The sequence below is a fragment of the Mirounga leonina genome, unplaced genomic scaffold (assembly GCF_011800145.1).
Source record: "Mirounga leonina isolate KUSES-001 unplaced genomic scaffold, KU_Mleo_1.0 Mir_129, whole genome shotgun sequence".
NCBI classification, from domain to species: Eukaryota; Metazoa; Chordata; class Mammalia; order Carnivora; family Phocidae; genus Mirounga; species Mirounga leonina.
In genome coordinates this window covers 59,915,599-59,939,402 of record NW_023270323.1, presented here as the reverse complement: position 1 = coordinate 59,939,402, position 23,804 = coordinate 59,915,599, and the positions used below count along the sequence as shown (strand labels likewise).

The following is a 23,804-nucleotide window of genomic DNA, read 5'->3' as shown; positions in this document are numbered from 1 at the left end:
AACTTCTTTCTTTTTATAAGGGTAGAGACTAATTTTAATAGGTACTTTTTTATACAAAGTCAGTGATTAAAGAGATTCAGAGCTCCAAGAGGCAGTCATCAGTCAGGAGGGGTTTAAAGTAAAGGCCCTTTATTTTCTGTTTATTGTAACACTTACGGCATAATTAGGTACATCTGCAGTGGTTTCTCAGCCCTCTATTGGTAAGGTTTGTTTCCTTTAACTGGTGAACTTTAATTGTACAAGTAAATATTAGAGATTCTGGAGTCTTCCACCTGCATTTTTATAGCATTCTGGTATATAGCATTTTGTATACCAGTTACAGCTTTTTCTTTCTCATTTGTTGTTCTGGCATGTAATATGCTCTTAATAAATGCTAGCATATTTTGAATATCTACTATATACCAAATAATATAATAGATAATGGGTTGAAACTAACTTCTCTCTAAAAAAGTATACACTGGCCTTTATTATTTATTTATTAGATTTTTTGAGAAACATCCATTAATCCTGCTCTATGCTAGGTGTTGGTGGTAGGCTAGACACTGGAAATGTAAGGGACATAAGACAGTCTCGCCCTAAAGAGGATATCAGAAGAGAGAAGACATTATTTACTTTTATTTTGAGTTTGAATCGTATCTTTAGTTTATTGAAAAATGATACCAAGGAATTATCTCTGAAGATTTTAGAGAACATTTAATCTCAAAATATTTAGATTGGAGTATTTAATTTGATAAATGTTTGAACTGTTAATGGAAGTACTAAATACAAACAATATTTATTTAAAGAATTTCTCTCAGTGGTGGTAATTAAGAAAATCCTAATCACGAGATGCATAAATAGTTGCCCGTAAGGTAAGCCAAGTTCTTGGCAGTATATGATGTTGCACATTGTTAACGGGCTAGAGTCATTGGTTTGTGATTAAGAGTCGGCTGGCTCCCTTTCTTAGTTCTTTTCTGCATGAAATTTGCTGACCTTAAGGGTATTATGGGAGGGAAACTATTTCTAAAGACTGGATTTACTTTTTCAGCTTCAGTTATTTCTGAGGCTCTTGTTTTCTGAGGTTTCCAAACCATATTCCCTATATGTATCGATTGAATGGGAGGACAAAATACAGAATATGGCATAAATACTTATTCCTCTTAAATATGGAAGGCTGAATGGAATCCCATTTAACACATTTTGTAACTGTGTTTGGTCGGGCTCAGCCTTATTTTTTTTAAACCTAGACTTGTAGGTCTGAAATGTCAATCATATTTGTCTCCTTTCTTTGACTGCGCTCAGTTGTCACTTTAGTCTTTCTTCTGTCTTCTATCTTCACTGCCATGATTGTGGCTTATATTCTGTTACTTCCTGCCTGGACTGTTGGAACAGACATTCATTGGTAACAAGCATGTAAACTAAAGCTACAGTTTCTTCTCCAGATTAAAATAAAACCGACTATATGGGAAAGCATATTTTGAACTTGAAAGCACTACACAAAATATAAGTTGTAATTTTTCTCTGTTACATTTGTCATTATGTCACAGTCCTACTTAAAAATCATCAGTTGCTTCTTTCAGAGATTCATTGTCCTTCAGTGGAGGACAGCTCCAGGCTGTCTTTACAGATTCATATCCCGCTGCTCCTCCATCCAGCAGTTGCTAGTGTTTTCTTCCTCTCTTTGGGGGACTGTTGGCACAGCCGAGGACAAGGCTGTTCTCTGCTGTGTGGGACTGGCCCGAGCATTCTAGTTGCTTAACATTCTTGGGCTCCACACCCCTCCCCTGCATGTTCATAGCAGCAGTGTGGAGAGAGGTGAGTGTGAGGGAGACGGGCAGAGCACTGAGTGGCACCCTCATGGAGAACCATTCAGTTAGCCAAACGAGACTTTGTCGGTCCCAGAGCTCTCTTAGTTCCTGTTTGAGTTCTTGCTTTTTTCTTTTTTCTAACCCCACTTATTAAAATCCAATTTCTCTTTCCTAATGCCACCAAAAATGTAATGGGTTGCATGTAAAATTCAGGCATCATTATTTATTAGGTGTCGTTACGTATCATAGTAATATACATATAATATATATAAGTAATAATATATAGTAATAAAACTGGCTTAGTCTTTTCCCCCATGAAGTTTCATCTTTATCATGAGTGTAAAAGCCTCAAGGAAGACCTATTTTAAAGTTTCCCTCGATTATTTTTGCATAATATGTTCTATATTTTGTTCAATAAATATTTAAACAGTAATATTTGACAATGAATAAATAGACTTTTGGTTTTAGTGGGCCACTGAATGGTTTTAACTGGAGAAGTAATGTTAATAGATTTCTAGTAATTAGGTCGATTTAATATTAGTGTCATAAAGAGGTAAGAAGTTTTGTTGTCATTTTCTACATCTTAGTTTTCTCATCAGCCATGTAATTTCTTGAAAAGTTTTTCTCTTTCAAACATTTGTATTGAAAAACCAATTAGGTTAGGGATTCAGTAAACGTTTTTTGAGCACTTGCTGTGAGCCAGACACTGTTCTAGGCACTCAGGAAAGCTCATTGATCAAAACAAAAGCCTGTAATCTCATGATTGCATTACAGTGGGGGAATTGGGCAGTAAGCATATACGTAAATACATAACACAGTGCACTGTGATACAGTGCTATGAAGAACAATACAGCACACGGAGTCAAAGTGAAGCTGTTTTAGATAGGGAAGTAAGATGGCCTTTGAGGAGGAACATTTGAGTTTGAATGAAGGGAGTTACCCAGCTGTGGACGGATTTGGGAGAAAGAGCTTTGCAGGCCAAGGAAACTATAAGTAGGAGCTTTCAGTGAGTAATTTAATATTTATTAAGATTTTTCTCCTTTATGTTCACTTTAGAATAAGTCCTCCATAATCTGGCCCTCACTGATATTGCCAGTCTTTTAGTTATCCAATTAAATGAGAATAATAGTGCCTACTTTCTAGGAAAGCAAAATGTATAATATATAATATAGATATAGTTGGATATAATAGACACTCTATAATTAGTAGTTATTTTCATCATTATTTTGTTAGTATAATAACTATTAGGAGATTATGTCCCTGCATATGCCTGTCTTCTTAGAGAACACTTGCTCATCTTTTAAGAAGAAATGTAAAGAGCACTTCTCCTTGAATTTTTTCTTGCTATTCACGTAGACAGGCCTACTCCCTTAGTTTTGCCACCATTATATATTTATTATATGTCTGTCATCGCACTTGCCATATTTAACTTTATTTACTTGTTTTACTTTTTTGTATACCTGGCTTCTAACCTAGAGTCTGGCATCTATATATTTGCTAGATAAATAACTTGTATTCAGAAGTTCATTTATTTGGCTTCTAATATTTATGTATATTTAAATCATTCAACAAATATATCAGTCACTGTGGTAATAAACTTACTACCAAGGTTTGTTCACGGGGAGTGTGAATTGAGGTGAAGATGTTATGAAAAAGAAAGGTAATGTAGGAAGTGTAGGTTTATATTCTAGATTCTCAGTATCATTCATGGACTGTCTGGTGATCCCCTTCTGTGGGACACATTTATGCTTCTTGGTGTTCTCAGCTCCTCAGGTCTTGGCAGTATCTGTGGTAGCAGTACTTTATTCTCCTCTGATGTTGGGGACACTGACCCATTTACGTTCATTATATTGACTTTGGAGCATGGATTAGAGTCCTAAAGACTTCATTTGAATCCTAGCTCTGTCATTTCTGGGGATGTGATCTTGAGCATGTTACTCATGAATCTCCTTTCCTCATCTGAAAAATGGAGAAAATATGTGTCTCACACCGGGTTGTAAGGATTAAGTTATGTACAGAAAATACCATTGGTTTCTAGAATGTAATAGATGTTTCTTATTAGGTGAAATTATTTAAAAATTTTTTTTTAAGATTTTATTTATTTTAGAGAGTGGGGAGGTGCAGAGGGAGAGATAATCTCAAGCAGACTCCACGTGGAGCACAGCCCATCGTGGGGCTTGATTTCATGACCCTGAGATCATGACCTGAGCCGACATCAAGAGTCGGACACTTAACTGACTGAGCCACACAGGCTTCCCTGGGTGAAGTCATTTTAATTCATTCAACTTTATTTCTGCAGAATCAAACCGAGCATTTGTTTGGCTTTGAGTAGAGGAGAACAAGTTGGAATTTAACAGTGGTGTTGTTTGCTGACTTCGGTTAAGTTTTATTCTGTTTCAGCTGATTTCTTTTTCCTCAGTAGAAAGTGCTCTTCTTGATTCAGAGAAAAGAAAGGAATGCTCAGGGTATAATGCTAAAAAGATTTATCACATCATGCTGCATTTAATACAAAGTGAGGGCACCGAGCAGAGGAAGTTTGTCTTAATTGTTATGTGGATGTCCAGCACCAAGAACAGGGTCTGACACATTACAGGCACTCCATATCATGTTTAATTGGACAAATGAATTCTGTTTCGATATCTAAGAAACATGTTTCTGGCTATGGAATACATGATATGCGCTGGTGCATTTTGGATATAGCTAACGTAGATGTCAATGAGATGTTGGCAAAGGAGAACCATTTTGGCATTTTAGCAGTTGCCTTTGAAACCCTTATACCAGATTCATTATATGCACAGATCTTTTGTAACAGTTTGTGTATTTGAAAAGAAATTTAAGTCAGCTAATTTGAGTTAAAGTGATCATTTGTGCTGAATTAACCTCGAAGGGAAACAATTGAGAAAGAAATGAAAAAGACTTTAGAACAGGTAATGGGGTTCAGAATTCTCAGCTATTCTAAGTTAGATTTCTAGTCCTTAAGTCACTGTGCCGAAAGGAGATAAAATTTTATGTGGGGAAATGGATCACTCTTGCTATATCCTCAACTCCTGTCTTTCCTTCTGCTGCTCTAGCTTGGCAAAACACCAAAGCCTAGAGCAATGTTCATCATTTCCCTCCTCCATTCCTTGGATGCATGGAGTATTGCAGGCTGCTAGGATTACAGTAGCACTTCCTGACAGCTGTGCCTCCCAGCCTTACCTCCATTCTATTTTCCACTGTCACCAGAATGATCTTTCTGTAATGAATCTGATTGTGTTAGGCTTCTCCTTGAGAATCCCCTGTGCGCTTCTCATGGTTTTCAGGATAAAAATCTAAATTGCTTCATTTGGAAAACGACTCTTAGAGATCTGGCCTCTTCTTTCCAGTCTCTTAACCTGATCTCTTTTTTTCCCGTATATTCTCTGTATTCCAGACATATGAACTAGTGGCATTTCTTTGAATGTTCGTTTTCTTTTCATGCCACTGAACATATGATGTTTCTTTTTCCAGGCGTGCAGTTCTCTCCTTCCCTGTAGTCATCAACTATAGGTCATTTAAAACTCCCCAAGGTTACCTCTAGAAAACATCTGACTTTTCTTTCCCAGTCTGTATTGGTGCCCTCCCTCCATGCTCTCCTTGTACCCTACAAGTAGTGTTTTCAGTGGTCCCTAAGCTAATGTAGTAGTCCACATGCTTCCCTTCTCACTAGGCTGTGAGCTTTCTTTGAGTACAGGATACTCATATTAGGCCTTTAATTCCTCATGCCTGTCACTGGTTTGCACAGTATAGAAGCCTAGAAGTTTATGATTTAGTTAGTATATGAAGTAACGGAATTTATCACAGACACAAAATTGCCTAGCTAAGTCCTGGGTATTATGATTGTGAGAAATAGACATGGTTTCTGCCTTGTTCATAAGCTCAGTTGTGTGGGCAAAATGACCCTGAAGCAGTTAGAGATTAATAAAGTACAACATCAAATGAGGGCTTAGGTTGAATGATTTGAGAATAAAATATAATCACATTTCAAATTCCTTGGCATTTCATATCTGTTCTTTATTCTTTTCCTTAATACTTAACCACTAACATGCTCTGCCTTTTACTTTTTTATCTTGTTATACTCACCTTCCCCACTATGCGGCAAGTTTCATGAGGAATTTTTTTTTTTAAAGATTTTATTTATTTATTTGACAGAGAGAGACACAGCGAGAGAGGGAACACAAGCAGGGGGAGTGGGAGAGGGAAAAGCAAGGCTTCCCGTGGAGCAGGGAGCCTGATGCGGGGCTCCATCGCACGACCCTGGGATCATGACGTGAGCCGAAGGCAGATGCTTAACGACTGAGCCACCCAGGCGCCCCTCATGAGGAATTTTTACTTCTTTTTTCACTATGGTATTTCCAGTGCCTGACACATGGTAGGTAGTTAATAGACATTTGTCGAATGGATGGAATAGTGTTCAGGGAAGGAACTAATCCCTAGAAGATAGTACAGATATAATACAGAAACACTTCCTGGAGAAGTTACATCCTAAAACAGACCTTGAAAGGTAGTGTTTTATTAAATAAGTTAATTTAAGTAAAAAAATACCAATTTTATTTTTATGTGAATTTTTTTCAGATCATATGTTCCTCCTAATTTTCTTTTAAAGCTTTATAAGGTTTTTAGAGTCCTCATCATTCACTTTTAGAGTTTGACAGGGTTGACGACAAAGCCTATTAATCAGTGAGTGATGCTAACTAACCCTTGTATACTTGTTGCAGTAACACTGTCACTTCATATATTTATTAGCAAAATAAAATATGTAAAAAAAAATAGGTCTGCTGGAGGCAATAACACATTGTATTCAGATCCTCTTTATTCCATATGGTAGGATACCTGGTTGCTTATCTTTTACTTCACATCCATTCAAAATAAGTACAAATGAGTTTGAACTTGTAGGCATATCAGGGTTCTGGTTGTTTTGTGAAGTAGGGATCATAATTGACCATTGTGCCTGCAAGTTCTTAGATTTTAGCAAACCTTGATCAGAGTTTTAAATACACACACACACACACACACCCCCGCACACACACATACACACACGTCACATACCTTAGGATTTCAGTTCCCTTTTTTAAAGTTTCCTTTTCTGTTTGCTTCTCTTCCAAGACTAAAGAAATTAAAATTAGATTTTGAATTAAAACTATTAAAAATGTTAACTCCTCCAAATGAGTTACAACTGGAACGTGGATGTAATACAGATTTGCATTATTCTTTTACCAAAAAAATATTATTAATTGGTTTCTGGTAGTGGCTTCTTGCAATTTTTTTTCCCTAAGCACAGAATCAGATTATTTCTTAGGCCGTTATAGCTGCAGTAGATCTTAGTAAACATCTAGACTACTTTATTTTACAGGTGTGGTAACTAAGACACAAAGACAAGTGATTTGTACAAAATCAGACAGTTAATTTATAAAAGGCCAGAATGATAAACTAGATTTTTAACTATTGTTGGGAAGACCAAACTGTGGCTAACCCTTCTATTATGCTAGTAACCACTTTAAACTTTTAGGCCATTTCTAATTCTAGAAATATATGTGGATCTGATGATATTTTAAAAGGGTATTTTAGTGACCTGGCAAAATAGTAGAAGTAAGTCCTTGGACTTTGTCAATCTGCCAGTCAGCCAGATTGGGCGTGAATGAAGTTTTGGCAGTAGGTTTTCATTTTAGTGTATGGGCTGTTTATTATTTGAGTCAACAAGTAACTTTTACTAATCGATTTTAAACTTTGAAAAGCCTTAAATTGTCTCTAAGTTGTTAGATTGTTAGATTCCCATTTTCCATAGGAAGAGGTTTAACCAATACATATATATTAAAGAAAGCATGAGGAATAAGATTTTTAAAAATTCAGTCTTTTTTCCCCCCAGTTTTTCCTTGTTAAATTTAGGAAGTGATGTATTTTGAAAGGTATTCATATGGGTGGGCTCTGATTCTTAAATAGAAAAGTGAAAAAAAAGTTTCTAAGTATGTGACTCTTCTGTATATCCTTTTCTTGTATTCTCTGCTATATTTTCTTGGATTCACATTTTAATTAAACTGGATTCTTCAGAAATAGCACCTTGTATTCTGTGATTTCTAGGTTTTTTTTTTTTTCTTTTTTTTTTTTAAGGAAGGGTTTCTATGTTTTATGGGGAAATAATTAGTAAATATAATGGTTGGATAAGAAGAAAGTGGTTCAAGATGTGGAAGAATATAGACAACCTGAAGTCAGTACTGGTGGTAGTTGCCTAATATCCATTAAATTGAATTATTTATTTTTAGTGAGTTGTGCTCATGTATTATACTTTCGATGACTACTAGACTTGTAAAAACTTGTTGGTATAACTTAGTCTGAAATTTAATATGTTGTTTTTCTTTTAAAGTATATTCTCTTAACTATATAGTCTATGTTTTGGTATTGTGAGTTAGTGATTGCCCTTTATTCTCTTTCAGATCCCTGCCTATCACTGAGCCCACCATGCTTCACAGAAGAAGATAGATACAGTCTGGAAGCTCTTCAAACAATACATAAACAAATGGATGATGACAAAGATGGTGGAATTGAAGTAGATGAAAGTGATGAAGTAGGTGGAAAGCTTTCCCTATTATTCTCTTAAATTTTCCCATTATTCATCATGTGACTCAGCTTCATCTTCAGTAACTTTAGTTTTTCTCTTTGCGTTCTAATTTTCCCTTTGTATTTACACCTTTTTTCTTTTTTCCTCATGCACATATACAAGTCTTCCCAGTTTTATAAGAATGCTCAGTCTCATGTTCTTGCATTTCTCAAACATACATCCTTTTCTGACTATGTCAGTTTTTATCTATTGCTGCTTTACAAACCACCACAAAGCTTAGTGGCTTAGGACAACAGTTTATCATTTCTCCTGATCCTCTGGGTTGACTGGGCTCAGCTGGGTACGTTTTCTGTTCCCTTTGGTATGGGCTGAGGTCACTGTGGTTGCATTCAGCTGGGAGCTCTGCTGGGGCTGAAATGATGACCTCTTAGCCTTCGCAGTCTCTCTCCACACGGTCTCTCATCATGAATCTAGCTCAGGCTTCCTTACAGCATGGCAGCTGGCTTTCAGGGGACAGTGTTCCAAGAAAACAAGTTCCCGTGTGAAAGTGCTTATCATGTCTCTGCTTGCCTTGCCGGTGCCTGTTAATATCAAATTGGCTTAAAGCAAGTTATTTGGCTAAGTTCACAGTCTGTGTGGGAGAGGATTATACAAGGGCATGAATGCCAGGAGATGTGGTTTATTGGGGGTCACTGATGTAATGATCTACCGTACCCACTGTACAAATAAATCATGTTTTCTTTCTTAAGCATTATCATCTTCCTCCTGGCATCACTGGCGGCCCTCTTAGTTTCTCCATAGAAGTTGTTTTCTTTATTTGGTTGGAGTCTTACTCTAGCCAAGTCCCCTGGTTGTTTTTCAGGCCTCTTCAATCTCTTTCTTATATTTGTCATGATTGAGATGCTTCCTTTTAGTTTATACGATACTAAATTACATTTTTTCTGCATTATCATCTAATGTTATATAACAGTGACATTCTCTAATCACATTGTTACCTAATAGTAACATTCTCTAAAGATTAATTCTTGACTTGCTCTGTAACACATTTACCTTGCTAATGCTCATCCTTTTATAGGCTACACTTGATTCCTCATCTCTAAGCCAATGTCGATTCCTGACCTACATATATTGCTTTCTGCCTGACATCTTTTGAGGGCTCGCTCTTTTGCTTTGAAGTTAGTTTGTCTAAAAGAGAATCCTAGCTCTCCTCTTTGAAACCCCTCACTGTTCAGTGGCCCTTCTGGACCTACTTCTCCTTAGTTTTAATTCTTCCAAATCAGGTGTTGGCAGACTTTTTTTTGTAAAGGCCCAAGTTACGGGTTGAAATGTGTCCCCCACAAAAAAACATATTTTGAAGTCTTAACTTCCAGTACCTCAGAATGTGACCTTATTTGGAAGTAGGGTAATTTCAGATATACTTAGTTATGACAGGGATATACTGGAGTAGTGTGGGCCCTTAGTCCAATATGACTGGTGTCTGTATAAGAGAGGAGTGCACCACATGGTGACACAGACACTGGGGAAAAGATGACCCTATGACAATGGAGGCAGAGATTGGAGTTATGGAGCCATAAGTCAAGGAATGACAAGGATTACTGGTGACTCCAGAAGCTAAGAGAAAGGCATGGAACAGATTTCTTTGTTTTTATAGAGCTCAGTTTCCTCAGTGGTCAGGACTGAAAGTCCCATCCCTCTAATCGCCTGGTCTTTCTGCTAACCAGCCCCATTCCAAGTGATCTAGAGGCCCCATTCTAAGTCCTCTCTCAGCATGAATTCAGGTGTTATCAAAAGGGGCAAAATACACTCATATCACTCAGGAAATTCCAAGAGTTTTAAGAGCTCTGTGCCAGGAACCAAGGACAAAGACCAAATATATTTCTTATTATATCACAATTACAGAAACATTTAAATCTGAAAAGAATAGCAAAAATTCACATTTTTCAATCATTAAAAATACCCTCCAAGGAAAGATCTGTTAAACTTGCATATAATATATAGACAGAGAGGGATTAACTAAGCTTATGCAGGTATTTGACAGCCTATTTAAATGTATCTGATTGCATAATATTTTCTCGAATTACAAGTTATTTTATTTTATTTTTTATTTTTATTTATTTTTTTAAGATTTTATTTATTTATTTGAGAGAGAGAGAATGAGAGACAGCATGAGAGGGAGGAGGGTCAGAAGGAGAAGCAGACTCCCTGCCGAGCAGGGAGCCCGATGCGGGACTCGATCTCGGGACTCCAGGATCATGACCTGAGCCGAAGGCAGTCGCTTAACCAACTGAGCCACCCAGGCGCCCGAATTACAAGTTATTTTAATCTTTTTAACCTCATCATCAGATATTAAATGCCCAAATGTGTGAAGTGTTATCATTTATCACTGTGCCGAACAAAGTAAGCATGCATGGCTATATAATTTATACTTCAGTGGAATTCATCTTGAGTCTTTTAAATTTCAGTGGAATTCCAAACACTTTGTAATAAAGGTTAGAACTAAAAACTTTATGTTAAAATGTAAAGCTTATCTTAAAAGACCTTAAAACTCTGTATGATAGGTGAGCTTTAATGTTTAGAAGCAGATGTTATTCTTCTCTTGGTGTTTCTTCTAATATTAATATTCAAAAGCAAATAAGGTATGTGTCTACATTTTGTTAGCACCTTACAGAACCTAGAAATCCACAGTCCAGTATGGTAGCTACTAGCTGCATTTGGCTGTTGGGCACTTAAAATTGAGATGTGTTATAAGTGTAAAATGCACTTCAAATTTTGAATATGAGAAAAATAATGTAAAACATAAACTTTAAAATATTACCTGTTGGAAATGATAATATTATGGGCATATCGGATTACATAAAATGTAATATAAAACTAACACCATGTGTTTCTTTTCACTTTTTAATGTAACTTCTTGAAAACTTAACATCACATGTGTAGATCAATTAACCTGTATTGGAAGCACTGATCTAGAGAGTGGTGTGTGTCGTAGACTTTAAGGAATGAGTTGTTAGTTCCGTGGTTCTTGGACTGTTTTGGGGCCTCCTGATCAGCATAGCTACATCTTGATTTATATTTCTTGTTGAAGTGTCTCTTTTCTAAAGAAGTAAATGGTAATATTAGTATGACTAGCAGTCATCATTAGGAAACTTAATGAGTTTAATAGGAAACCTTAGTCAAAAAAATAAAATACTTAATTTCTTGTGGTTTTGGTTTAAAATGTTAACTTTTATAAAATTTAGAAAAATATTTAGCATTTGAAAATGCTACTTGAAAACTTAATTTTTTTTCTCTTTAGTGCTTTTGCTTCTGTTTTTTGTTTTTGGTCGTATGAGTAAATGCTTTCTCACAAAACAGACAGAATCACACATACATAAATCTTCCAGCCCTTAAGTGGACATTTTGTTGGATGCTTGTGAAAAGGCAGACTAAACAAAAAACGAAATAAGCAGGAAAAAGGGGGATGAGGACAGGTAGATGATGGGTAGCTGTAATTTTAAATAGGGTTCTCTCGGCAGGCCTCATTGGGAAGGTAACATTTAAAGTGTATACTATATGCAATACTTAGACAAGTAAGAGAGTAAGTATGTGGCAGTTTTTTGGAGCTGTTCTCAAATTGAAAATAGAGGACATGAGTGTTGTAGATTAGGAACAGGATGAAAAGCTTTTGCTCTCCAGGTCATTGTCTTCTGGCCCAAGATCAAAAAGATTAGGTGTCATTGTATGCTCAATCTGTGACCTGTTTAGATTGAGTTTTTGATTACAGTCAAGTTTGTCTATTTTGCCAATATTGAAGATGTTTTGGAAAGTGTAGGTATTTGATTAAGAAATACTTTTTTTAAATAAGAGAAATGAATGGTTTTGTTGCCTTGAACACAGTTTAGGAAGCAGTGAGAATTCACATTGTTATTGCCTGCTTTGTGACTGAAACCTTTATTATAGTTTCCAGTGTGCATGAACTTTGGTTTTACTTTTCCTCTTTTTAAAAAAAATTTTTTTTAAATCCTTTTTTCCCCTAATTTTTCTTCCTTTTTATATCCATGCTTACCTTTTACTGATGTCATTTGGAATAAATAATTTTAGAATTTATGTTCTTATCAATTGTTTGATTTTTATAATTAACTTTAAAACCAGTTTATATAAAAAAAAACTTGTACCTGGTATTTCAGTTTTTCTTACATTTAGCTATTCTGCCTGAAAAGCACCTCTGTCATCATATGTCTCTATACTTCTTAGAAAACTTGGTTAACAGCACAGATGTATGTGTGTCTGAAACAAGGAGAGTCACTATGAAAGTAGGCAAAAGTAGGGTTAGAAAAACCTACTAGAAAATACATTTTAAAATAGGATCAGTAAGTTTTGAATTACGTGGAGTACTGTTTCCAAAGGAATAAATGCATGTATATTTTTACTGAAAATTTTAAGTTAAAATTTTCACTTATGTAGTATCTTTTGCTATGTAACAAATTCCCCCTACCTACTCCCCAAATTTGGTGGCTTACAACAATGTACGTTTATCATCTCACAGTTTCTTTGGGTCCGAAATCTAGGGGTAGCTTATCAGGGTCTTCTGGCTGTGGGTCTTTCATTAAGCTGCTCTTAAAATGTCAGCTGGTATTGTGTCCTCTTAAGGCCTTATGCATGGTGGATCTACTTCGGGGCCTACTCATGTGGCTCTTGGCTCCACAGTTCTTCACTGGTTCTTGGTTGGAGTTAACAGTTAACTGCCCTGTGGCTCTCTCCATAGGGCAGCTCGTAATGTGGCAGTGGGCTTCCCTCAGAGAGAGTGGGAGGGAGCTCTGAGAGAGAGAGAGCAAGAGAAGGGCAACAAGATTGTAAGCTAATCTTGGAATTGGAATCCCTTTACTCTTTGGCTAAATTCTGTTTGTTAGAAGGGAGTCACTAGGTCCAGCTGATACTCAAGGGGAGGCTGTTAGACAAGGTATGGATGTGAGGATGTTGGGGTCATTGGGGGCCATTTTAGAGGCTGATTAGCACAGTTTGTTTCTATACTCTGCTAACTACAGATATTTGATGGGAAATTCTCAAGCCACGGAATTATAAAGTATAAAAATAAAGTTACACAACTTCCTTCAGAAGGCTTCGTATTGGAGGGGACCCACAATAAGACTTTTCATGTTGATTTTAGTAATAGAATATGTTTAGAATTTTAAAGCATTGATATGTATGATTAAAATTATCTCTTAAGTAGTATCTTGCTGCTAGTAATTATGTGTAATTATATGCACAAATGGACCAGTACAACTTATTTGACCAAAGGATCACTTGGCATTCACCTGAAAGGACAAGCAGAGCAAAGGTAAGGTGAAGAGACATTAGGTGCTAAAGAGTCCTTGCTGTCTGTTAAGTTATAATTATTGAGGCATTTTCCTGAATACTGGAATTTTTATAGTTTCATAGTTAACGTGTTATCGTAAAAACAGACTTTAATTCTTTGTGGAAAATAATAGCAATAAGCATATAATCAGAGTAGCAGAGATTGTTAATAGGTATTTAATCGAATAAAAGGGTTAAATGGCCAAAATTGGGAAATGATGGATTCTTTCAGTTTTGTTATTGTAGGAATTATCAAACTTACATTTATGGATTTATATACTAAAATAATATAAAACATTTATTGAGTGTTTACCATTTGTTTCACACTATAATAAGCACTTTGCATGGACTATGGTATGGACTTCTCATAGAAACCCTGTGGGCTAAGAGTATACTCTCCATTTTATTTGCAGATGGGGAAACAGGCTTAGGGAGGTGAAACAGTCTGTACCTGGTCACCAGCTTGTGAGTGCTGTGGGTGGGGTTTGAGTCCAGACTGAATCCATGTTCTTGATTTCTAAAGTGTGTTGCTTTCTTATGTTAATGTGTATCATCAATCTCCATTGTTAAGCCCTCCCTAGTATGATTTACAAATAAATAGCTATGTATAAGTAGGGTACAGATATAGTAGATATACCTGTATCTATGTACACACACTATTATACTAGACATATTTAATGCATACATTCTATTATACTGTTATGCTTTTTGAAAATGTTCACAAATATAAATGAAAACTGAGATAAAATTAAATATAAATGGAGGTTCTCATATTTTCTCCCTTAAGAGTGGATTAGATTGTATATCCCTGTGGGGTCTGGGCAATTGAAATTAGAGATGACTACACTAATGAATTTCAAAGCAAGATCTGTTATAAGTCACATAGACTTCATTCCATTTTTATAAGAACAGGTAACTGAGAATTTTTTAAAAATGCAAGTTCCAGGGGCACCTGGGTGGCTCATTCGGTGAAGCGTCTGCCTTCAGCTCAGGTCATGATCCTGGGGTCCTGGGATCGAGTCCTGCATCGGGCTCTCTACTCATTAGGGAGCCTGCTGCTCCTCCTGCCTGTGCACTCTCTCTCTTTCTCTCTGTCAAATAAATAAAATGTTAAAAAAAAAAAAAGAGGCAAGTTCCAGAGACACTGCTAATGTTAATATTTATTCTTAATTTTCATTGTTCACTATACAGGTCTCTTAACTGTATAGCACATCAGTTCCTGATATACTTATGGTGACCACTCTGCTTTTCAAGATTGAAATTAGCTCTGGTACCTGGAAGAAATGGTACTGTAAGAATGAAGCAAAACTCACGCATTTATACTAATGCAGAAAAAAGGGCAGGGAATGACTGAAGAAGAACATTTAGGTATCATTTTGATAAAGGAAGACATGGTTAAAATCTACACTTTATTTCCTTTGTTTCAAAAATACTCTTTCTCTAAATTTGTCACTATGACCATTGTCGCTACAAATTCTATTTTTAATTTTTATTTGGAGTGTATTTATTGATATGTAGAGATCTTAGAAGAGAAGTAGTGATTTTAAACACCTGTAAATAGGAGTCTATGGAAGAAACACCTTTCTGTTGTTTACAAGGAAGTCCTCTCTCAGAATATGTGTACAGTTTTTTGATATTCTCCAAAGCACCAAAATCTTTTAAGCACCAAATATCTGTTTGTCGTTTCACTTACCTCTTCTCTTTAAACATTTTTTTTCAACTGCCGTTTGGGCAATTCAAAATAATATGGAGGCTGTCTATGTCTTTTGGTAGAAAAGGTTGGGACACTCTTCTTTGCATATAGCTTAGAACGAGGAAGGAAAGGTGATAAATTCAGAGGACAAAGTGGGTCAGTGCAGCCAAATCTTTGGGCCTTAAGGGAGAGAAGTGGATGAAAAGGAGTTGGTATAGTTCTAAAAGATTGCTCTAAAAATCAATCAAAATATGCTCCCTGGACAAAGCAGCAACTTGTAGAAATGAAAATTTTCAGGACCCATCCGAGACCTACTGAATCAGAAATGTGGGAGGGGGGCCCAGGAATCTGTATTTTAACAAGTCCTTTGGTGATTCTGATGCCCACATTATCCTTTAATAAGTCCTATAGTTGTTTTTTGCAATATATACTTTTGTAACAGTTTTTATAATTTCAGGCACAGTATTTATATTTGGCTACTGTGATGGTCTTGAAAAAGATACTGTTTCCTGCCCCTGTGCTTTGTGATTTCACTTTGCCCAAGTTCTACCTTAAAGTTTTCTTAATATGTTCTACTGGAAGTCCTAAACGTGTAACACAGTAATAGTTATAATAATATATTAATTGTTACTGGAAAGCAGGGTGTACATGTATGCATGTATATTGCTGGGGTGAGGGTTCTTTGCTTTTGTGAAAGTAAGACGGCTCTGTAACCTAAGATGGCTAAGAACCATCATATAAATTATTGAGACAGAGCTTAAGAAAGTGTCTTTATTGTTTTATAGTTGTACTTAGGATATTTCTTGAGTTCTCAGTTTGCTGTCTTGCCTCAGCAATTTTTAGTTGAGTACCCTTTTTATGTCTTGTCTTGACAATTGTAGTACCTCTTTCCTGGGTTTTCTTCTCTATCTCTTGCTTTTCCAGTTAACTTACCAGCTGCTGTTACCTTTCTGTTTATGATATTTGATAAGAATGAATTCTCCCAGACTACTGTTTTTATTTATTTATTTATTTAAAATTTTTTTTTAAGTTGCTCCATGCCCAGTCTGGAGCCCAACGTGGGGTCTGAACTTGTGATCCTGAGATCAAGACCTGAGCTGAGATCAGCCTAACTGACGGCCATGAAGGCACCCCTCTGTCTTAGACTATTTCTATTCATGTGTCTTCTTGTCCCTCAAAGCAACCACTATAGAAACCAGAAGACTCTCTCTTACCCTACCATGGCTTGCCATCCAGATGGTCTCGCTTCTGTCCCCTCTGACTCTGATGTAGTATAATGGCTACCCTCTTCTTGATGTGTCCTTGGTTGCATGTCACTTGAGAAACACCGTTGGTACTGTCTAGGTCAATACATATGGATTAAGTGGGCTTTTGTGCTGCAGTAGGTACGTACTTCAATATCATAACAGTTTCTGTGGAAAGATGTATTTCAAATGGCAGATACACACTCTTAAATACAACCAGTTTATAAGCTGGGGATGAATGGTCTATACTATGAGATCTGTCTGAAAAGAGCCAGGAACGTCTGAAATCATTTTATGGCCTTGAAACATTCAACCGAGTACCTTTGGTCTCTTTCTAGGATGTTACCACGACCCCTGCTTCAACTAGTAAATCTTTTAGCCCCCCTCCTCCAAATGATTTCCACTTTCTTTAGTCAGAATATTTGGCAATTACATGTTTTCGTTAACAAATCCTTTCCCATTCCTGTTCCATTGGTTTTTCATTTCCCTTAACAGGAGTTTCCTATTAAATACTGTTACACACTGGAAGGGGGCAGGGCAGCAGGGGTGTGAATCAGGATCTGTGTCTGTACTGCTTCAGCTCCAGCCTGACTGTACAGCCAGCCTTGCTCCTCTCCACCCCTCCTCCCCCAGGCATTTTCAGGATCACGGCATGGCCTGGCATTTATGTAATGTATTTCTTTGAGAGTTTAGCACACTTCACGTATCTTGTCTTCTAAAACTCTGAGTTTCAGTGTGCAAAGCCTATTTATTCTTGTTTCACAAATGAATTAAATAAAATTGTGCCTTTACTGTAGCATTAACTCTGTCTACCTTATCATTGTTTTTGTTATGGATATGGTGACATATAATTCATCATCCAAACTGTTTAGAGAGTAAAAGAGGGTACTATTAATAATTACACCAGGACGACAGGTGCAAATGAGGACTGTCCTAGGCAAATGGGGCCATATAATTAACTCACTATCTGTCTTACAACAATCTGCTTTCCACTGTAATTACCTTTGTCTGTGTCTTGCTCACTTCACTAACTTGTTATTAAATTGATCCAAGTATTGTGTCAAGGTTTGTGCTATGAGTAAGGCTTGGATCTATTTCAATTCGGTTTATCATGCTAAGTCTTTATGTATGGGCACCTTCTTTTCTAGTAACATGACAGAGACTTTGACATAATTCTAGTTTTCCTACAGCTAAGTGATTTTTTTTTGTCTTTTTATTCTCTAGAAATAAAATAGTTTAACAATATTTTCTATATTAAAATAAAACTCATTGACCCTTTCATTGATTCTAGAATTTGTTTTTAAAATTTATTTATTTAGAGAGAGAGCATGAGTGGGGGGGCGCAGAGGGAGAGAGAGAATCTCAAGCAGACTCCACGCTGAGCACCGAGCCTGATGTGGGGCTCAATCCCACAACCCTGAGATCATGACCTGAGCGGAAGTCAAGAGTTGGAGCTTAACTGACTGAGCCACCCAGGTCCCCCTGGGTTTTTTTTTTTTTTTTTTTTTCTTCTTTTGTTGTAAGTTCCTGGGTTTCCCAATTATTCATATCTGAAGAATTGTATATAATAGTCTAAATTGTCCTATTAACCTATCCAGTGTTTGGCCTGCCAGAATTTCTCCCAGAAGTAAGTGCTGCAGTCACTAACCCCATGGTCTTCAGAAGACTATTTTGCTCTAGAAAGTTGTTCTTGAGGCCTTAAAATGGTAAGGTGCTATGCTACAGCAGGGAGATAAAAGATAAATTGTTCTTATCCTCCAGATAACCCCACCGTATGTTGACTATAACATCATGGTTCATAAAGCATTTATGGTGTCTCACATTATCTTCAGTAATGTTGTTTTGGGATAGGCAAGATAGGTGGTATCCCTGTTTTATAGATGAGACTGTGGCTTTGATTATGTTCCTTAGGGCACACAGTGTAGGGGACTGGGCTAGAACCCAACCATCCCAAGTCCGGTTCACTCCTGAACACATTTAGGCACAATTCCAAGTTGTTGTTTTTTGAACTTGTGTTCAGTTTTGAGCCCTGGACTCTGAAAGAATGCCCTTGGTTACATTCTTGACCTGTGTTTCTATTAATGACTTCAATTTTAGTTGCAAACCTTTAGGCATTGAGGTCAGCTCTTTCACTGGGACCTTATATCTGCTTGTTCCCTGTATTTGGTCTGAATCATATTGACTTGTGTCTTGAGTGTTATCTTACGTATGGCTGGAGAATCTACCTTACTTCACCCTAAAGACTACTTTTCACCCTGTATTTCCTTTAAGCTTTCTATCCTGGCCTTGCTGGGTCTGGCCTGGCTTGGCTTGGATTTGCTCATGGCATTGACGAAGTACTGGTATTACCAAATGTCGATGACTTGCTTTTTATTATTCCCCCTACCCACTGGCCTTTTTTATAGGGTTATTAGGCCCGGAGGGCTAACGCTATAAGGCTATTAAACTCAGTTGATAAAGAGAACCTTTTTAAGATGAAGGATATTTTGCCTTGATCCTGAAAATGTTTCAAAAATTTGATAAAAAATATTTGAGAGCCCCTCACTTTAATTGCTAATCCTTGCCCACTGACCTTTATTTTTATATCTCCTAAGTTCCTAAAATTTCTTTGAAGTCTTAATTAGGGAAGTGTAGGAATTTTTGTGGAATTTAAAAACTATTTTTAAAATTAACTAGCTGCCTTTTTTGTTTTCATTTTTCTTGGTTCCTTGGTTCCTTCAAGGGCTTGGGAAATATGCCTAGGCTCCTAAGGGCGTTGTTGAGCATTCATTTAAAAACAAAACACACCTAATGTTTTAAAGTTCCTATTTATATATACAGCATTGTACTGAATATGGAGCAGAATGAAAAACAAGCATAGACTTCCATAAGCTTACCATCTACTAGGGCATAAGAGGTTCTGTGTGTCTAATACAAGGCATGTCATGGCATACTATGTACTAGAAATACACATGAATCATTTAAGTGCTCTTGTGTCTTAGAAGAAAGAGTGTACATTTGTTTGAGGAGCATCTAGAAGAGCATGGAGTAGGAGTCCTTGAGATGGGCCTTTGGAAGTAGGCATGGTTTTTACAGGTGTAGATGATAGGACACTCCAAGAGGAAGGGTCAGGCGAGGGAAAAAGCATTAAAGCAAGAATATAAGATACTAATTTATGCAATAGCCAATAATTGCATCTGACTGGAGTATGGTGGCATGCATTGAAAAGAGTTTGCTTGGTTTTTTTTTTCTTCCTGCTTCTCCTCTGATTTCTTCATTGTTCTTACTTTTCTTGCACCCTAAAGTGTATGTATTCCATAAGATTTAAAAAAAAATTTTTTTAAAGCAGTTTGGTTTACAGGATTGAGAAGGCACAGAGATTTCCCATATATTCCTTCCCCCCCACACGGGGTATATTCTCTCTCATTGTTAGCATCACCTACCAGACTGGTACATTTTTTACCAAGGACTAACCTACACTGACATGTCGTAATCATCCAAAGTCCATAGCTGTCATAAGGGTTTGGTCTTGGTGTTGAACATTCTGTGGGTTTGGATGAATATGTAATGACATGCACTCACCATTATAATATCATACAGGGTTATCTTCACTGCCCTAGACTTTCTCAGTCTTTGTTGTTTCAGGCCTTTCTTTTCTTTTCTTTTTTTTTTAAAGATTTTATTTATTTGACAGAGAGAGAGACAGCAACAGAGGGAATACAAGCAGGGGGAGTGGGAGAGAGAGAAGCAGGCTTCCTGCCAAGCAGGGAGCCTGATGAGGGGCTCGATCCCAGGACCCTGGGATCATGACCTGAGCCGAAGGCAGATGCTTAATGACTGAGCCACCCAGGTGCCCCTGCTTCAGGCATTTCTTCTGTTCCTTTCTCTGTTTCTTCTCCTGGCACTCTATTACATATATGTTACACCTTTTGGGATTGTCTCACAGTCCTTGGATACTCTGTTCTGGTTTTTTTCAGTCCTCTTTTTGCTTTTTGGTTTTCCAGGTTTCTATTGATACATCTGTCCTCTGGGGCAGAGGGTTTTTCTCAGCTGTGCCCAGTCTTCTAATAGACCCATCAAAGGAATTCTTAATTTGTGTTCCAGTGCTCTTGATCCATAGCATCTCTTTCTGGTTCTTTCTTAGGATATCTGTCTCTGCTTATATTGCTTATCTGTCCTTACATATGGTCTACTTTATCCACTGGAATCCTCAGCGTATTAATCTTGGTTGTTTTAAATCTCTCATCTGATCAGTCCCTACTATGTCTGGTTCTGATGTTTGTTCTGTCTCTTCATACGGTGTTTTTTGCCTTCTGGTATGTCTTGTCATTTTTTCTTGAGAGCTAGACATGGTGTATGGGATAAAAGAAATGGCTGTAAATAGACCTGTAGTAATATGGTGGTAAGGTGTGACAGGGAGGGGAGGTGTTCTGTAGACCCATGATTAGGTCCCAGTCTTTTAGTGAACCAATGATTCTGGACTGCGACCTTCACAAGTGTTTCTCAGTTTTGGTTTTTTCTTTTCCCTTCGGTGGGATAGGATGGCTAGAGTGAGTTGGAGTTGGGTATTTCTCTTCTCCCACTGGAAGGTTAGAGCCTGGTAGGGTTGAATTGAGCCTGGTCAGTTAGGCTCTGATATACCCCTGTAGGTTAGGCTCTGGTTAACTAGTTGCGCCTGAGGGTAGACCTGGTTAAGATTAACAGAGTGCTCTGGAGTACACATCTTTTTTCTCATTTTACAAGAGGATTATATCCTAATAAATCCATCATAAGTTGAAAATCTCATAAGTCAAACATACATTTAATAGACTTAACCTACTTTAAATGTGTCCAGAACACTGACATTAGAGTTGATCACTCTTTGAGAACCACCACTATAGTCTATCATATATAGCCTAGACTTCTTAATCTATCCTTCTATCCATTATTATTTACTCTGGAGCTTCTTGATGCACTCTTTACTCTCCCCAAACCGAACTGCTGACAGACTGCTCTTTGGACACATCCATATTCTCATGCCGGGAGAGGCCTTTCACTTATGATTTCTCTCATTCTCTTCCTGTTCCATTTTGCGTGTTAAACTTTATCTTATAAGATTAATTTTAAGGTTTAGCTGAAATGGAACTTTATCCATATAAAGCTTCCCTGTTTATTTTTGTGTTTTTCTTCCAATATTCTTCTAAGCCAGGGAAATCCCTTGCATTGCACTGTGGTATTTGTTGCTTTCTAATTTAGCTTGACCCTATTTCCATTTCATTTCCTCTGTCCGCCAACCCTGTGTTTTACCTGTCTCACATTAGTTACATAGCGTATGTGTGTGGTGATAGAGGGAAATTGAACTCCTTCTGTAGGCTATAACTAGGAGACCCAGCAAGCCAGCATTCCTGGGATACCAGTATAGGAATATTTTCAGAGAAATGGGTTACAGGGGTTCCAGCAGCTAGGGGGCAGCTAGGAGTGACGGCAGCCAGGCAGTTCAGCTTTGTGAAGGCTTTTGGCACACCAGGGGCTGCATGCACACAGCCCACGCCTGCCCCGCCACCGTGATGCCCCAGAGGAAGGTCAGCTCCGCTGAGGGGGCAGTAAAGGAGGAGCCAAGGGAAGGATCAGCAAGGTTGTCAACTAAACCTGCTTCTGCAGAAGCGGAAATGAATCCAAAAATGGCAGCAGGAAAGGAAAAATCTTCAGATTAAAAAAGTGCAAATAAAAGGGAAAAGGGGTGCAGAGGGAAAACAGGCTGAAGTGGCTAACAAAGAAACAAGAGAAGACTTACCTACAGAAAACAGAGAAACTAGAAATGAGAGTTTGCCTCTGATACCACAGGAGAGAGAGGGAGGCCCAGTCTGATTAATACAGTATGCCATGTCTTATCAGTAGTCTCTGTCTCCCTTCTTAAACAATCCAAAGGAATATTTTTATCAAATGTTTTGTAAATGCAAGTTTTTTAGTAGCTCTAGAAACATTTTTAAGGAGAGAATCCCACCTTATCCCATTTTTTATGTGTAAATGCTTTTTTTAAGAAGTGAAGTCATTTGCTTGGTATAGCCAGAAAATAGTGGGATATTGAGTATGGGAGGCTTTGGTTGTCTTGGGTGTCAGCCTGACATTCCATAGATGGGGTAGTTTTTATATCCCATAACACAGAGCATCATAAATAGCAATTTGAAGTCAGTCGTGCATTTAATACATCTTGAACATTTTAAATTACTTCTGTTCTTCTGTTGCTTTTGGTAAAATTGTTTCCTCAGGAAAACCACTCCTTGATCTTGGGTCTCCCTGTCATAGTTTTGTACACTCCATAACATCTTTAGCTGTAGAAGTCCAGTTTTCCTAGTAACTTTGTTAATGTGCTGTGACAGATTAAAACTTGAGTATGAAGTATATATGATACTAAATTGTGAATTAGTGGGACTTAACTGTGTAACATCGTACAACATTTGAAGATAATAATACTTGATATCCTGTTAAGGAAAATTTACCTCCAGATTTTAAGCTGGAAAGTCACTGGAATAACTGCTTAGAAAAGAATCACAAGTACATGATTTTTTAGGTTTTTGGTACATACATGAAGAATTGTTTACAAATTCAAATGTCTGTGTGCTAATCCCTAGAACAACCAATAAAATTCAATTATGACAGAACAAAACAACCAAAAAACACAAATAAAAGGGTTACAGTTACAACCCTGAGTCTCACCAATGGAAGTATTTTAAACTCTTCTACCCTGAAAAACCAAAAAATAAAAAGACATTTACAAAGTATAATATGTGGCAAGTTAATGTAATCTCTTAGAGGTTGGCTTAATGATCATGAGAGATGAGCAGTACATTAGGAATAAATAATATCTTTTTTAATGAATAAAATTGTGCCCATAAAAGATAATGAGTTTCTTCAAATTCTTTTTTTACATTTTTTAATTTTATTTTATTTTATTAATTTTTTTTTTTTAAAGATTTTATGTATTAGAGAGAGCAAGCACAAGCAGGGGGAGAGACAGAGGGAGAGAGAAAGGGAGAAGCAGACTCTCTGCTGAGCAGGGAGCCCGATGTGGGACTTAATCCCAGGACCTCAGGATCATGACCTGAGCTGAAGACAAGATGCTTAACCGACTGAGCCATCCAGGCGCCCGAGTTTCTTGAAATCTTGATGATTTAAATATTTGTGGTATATTTTACCTTCTGAATTTAAAATTC

General features: G+C 37.1%; 1 protein-coding gene across 5 annotated transcripts in view; it reads left to right on the top strand.

The window, feature by feature from the left end:
* Nucleotides 1–23,804, top strand: part of STIM2 (stromal interaction molecule 2) — a 149,386-nt gene that overhangs the window by 57,313 nt on the left and 68,269 nt on the right. For all 5 annotated transcript variants that reach the window (XM_035005176.1, XM_035005178.1, XM_035005179.1 and 2 more), the window contains exon 2: nucleotides 8,237–8,367. In XM_035005176.1, coding sequence (XP_034861067.1) covers nucleotides 8,237–8,367 — 131 coding nt within the window. The remainder of the gene's footprint in view (nucleotides 1–8,236; nucleotides 8,368–23,804) is intronic.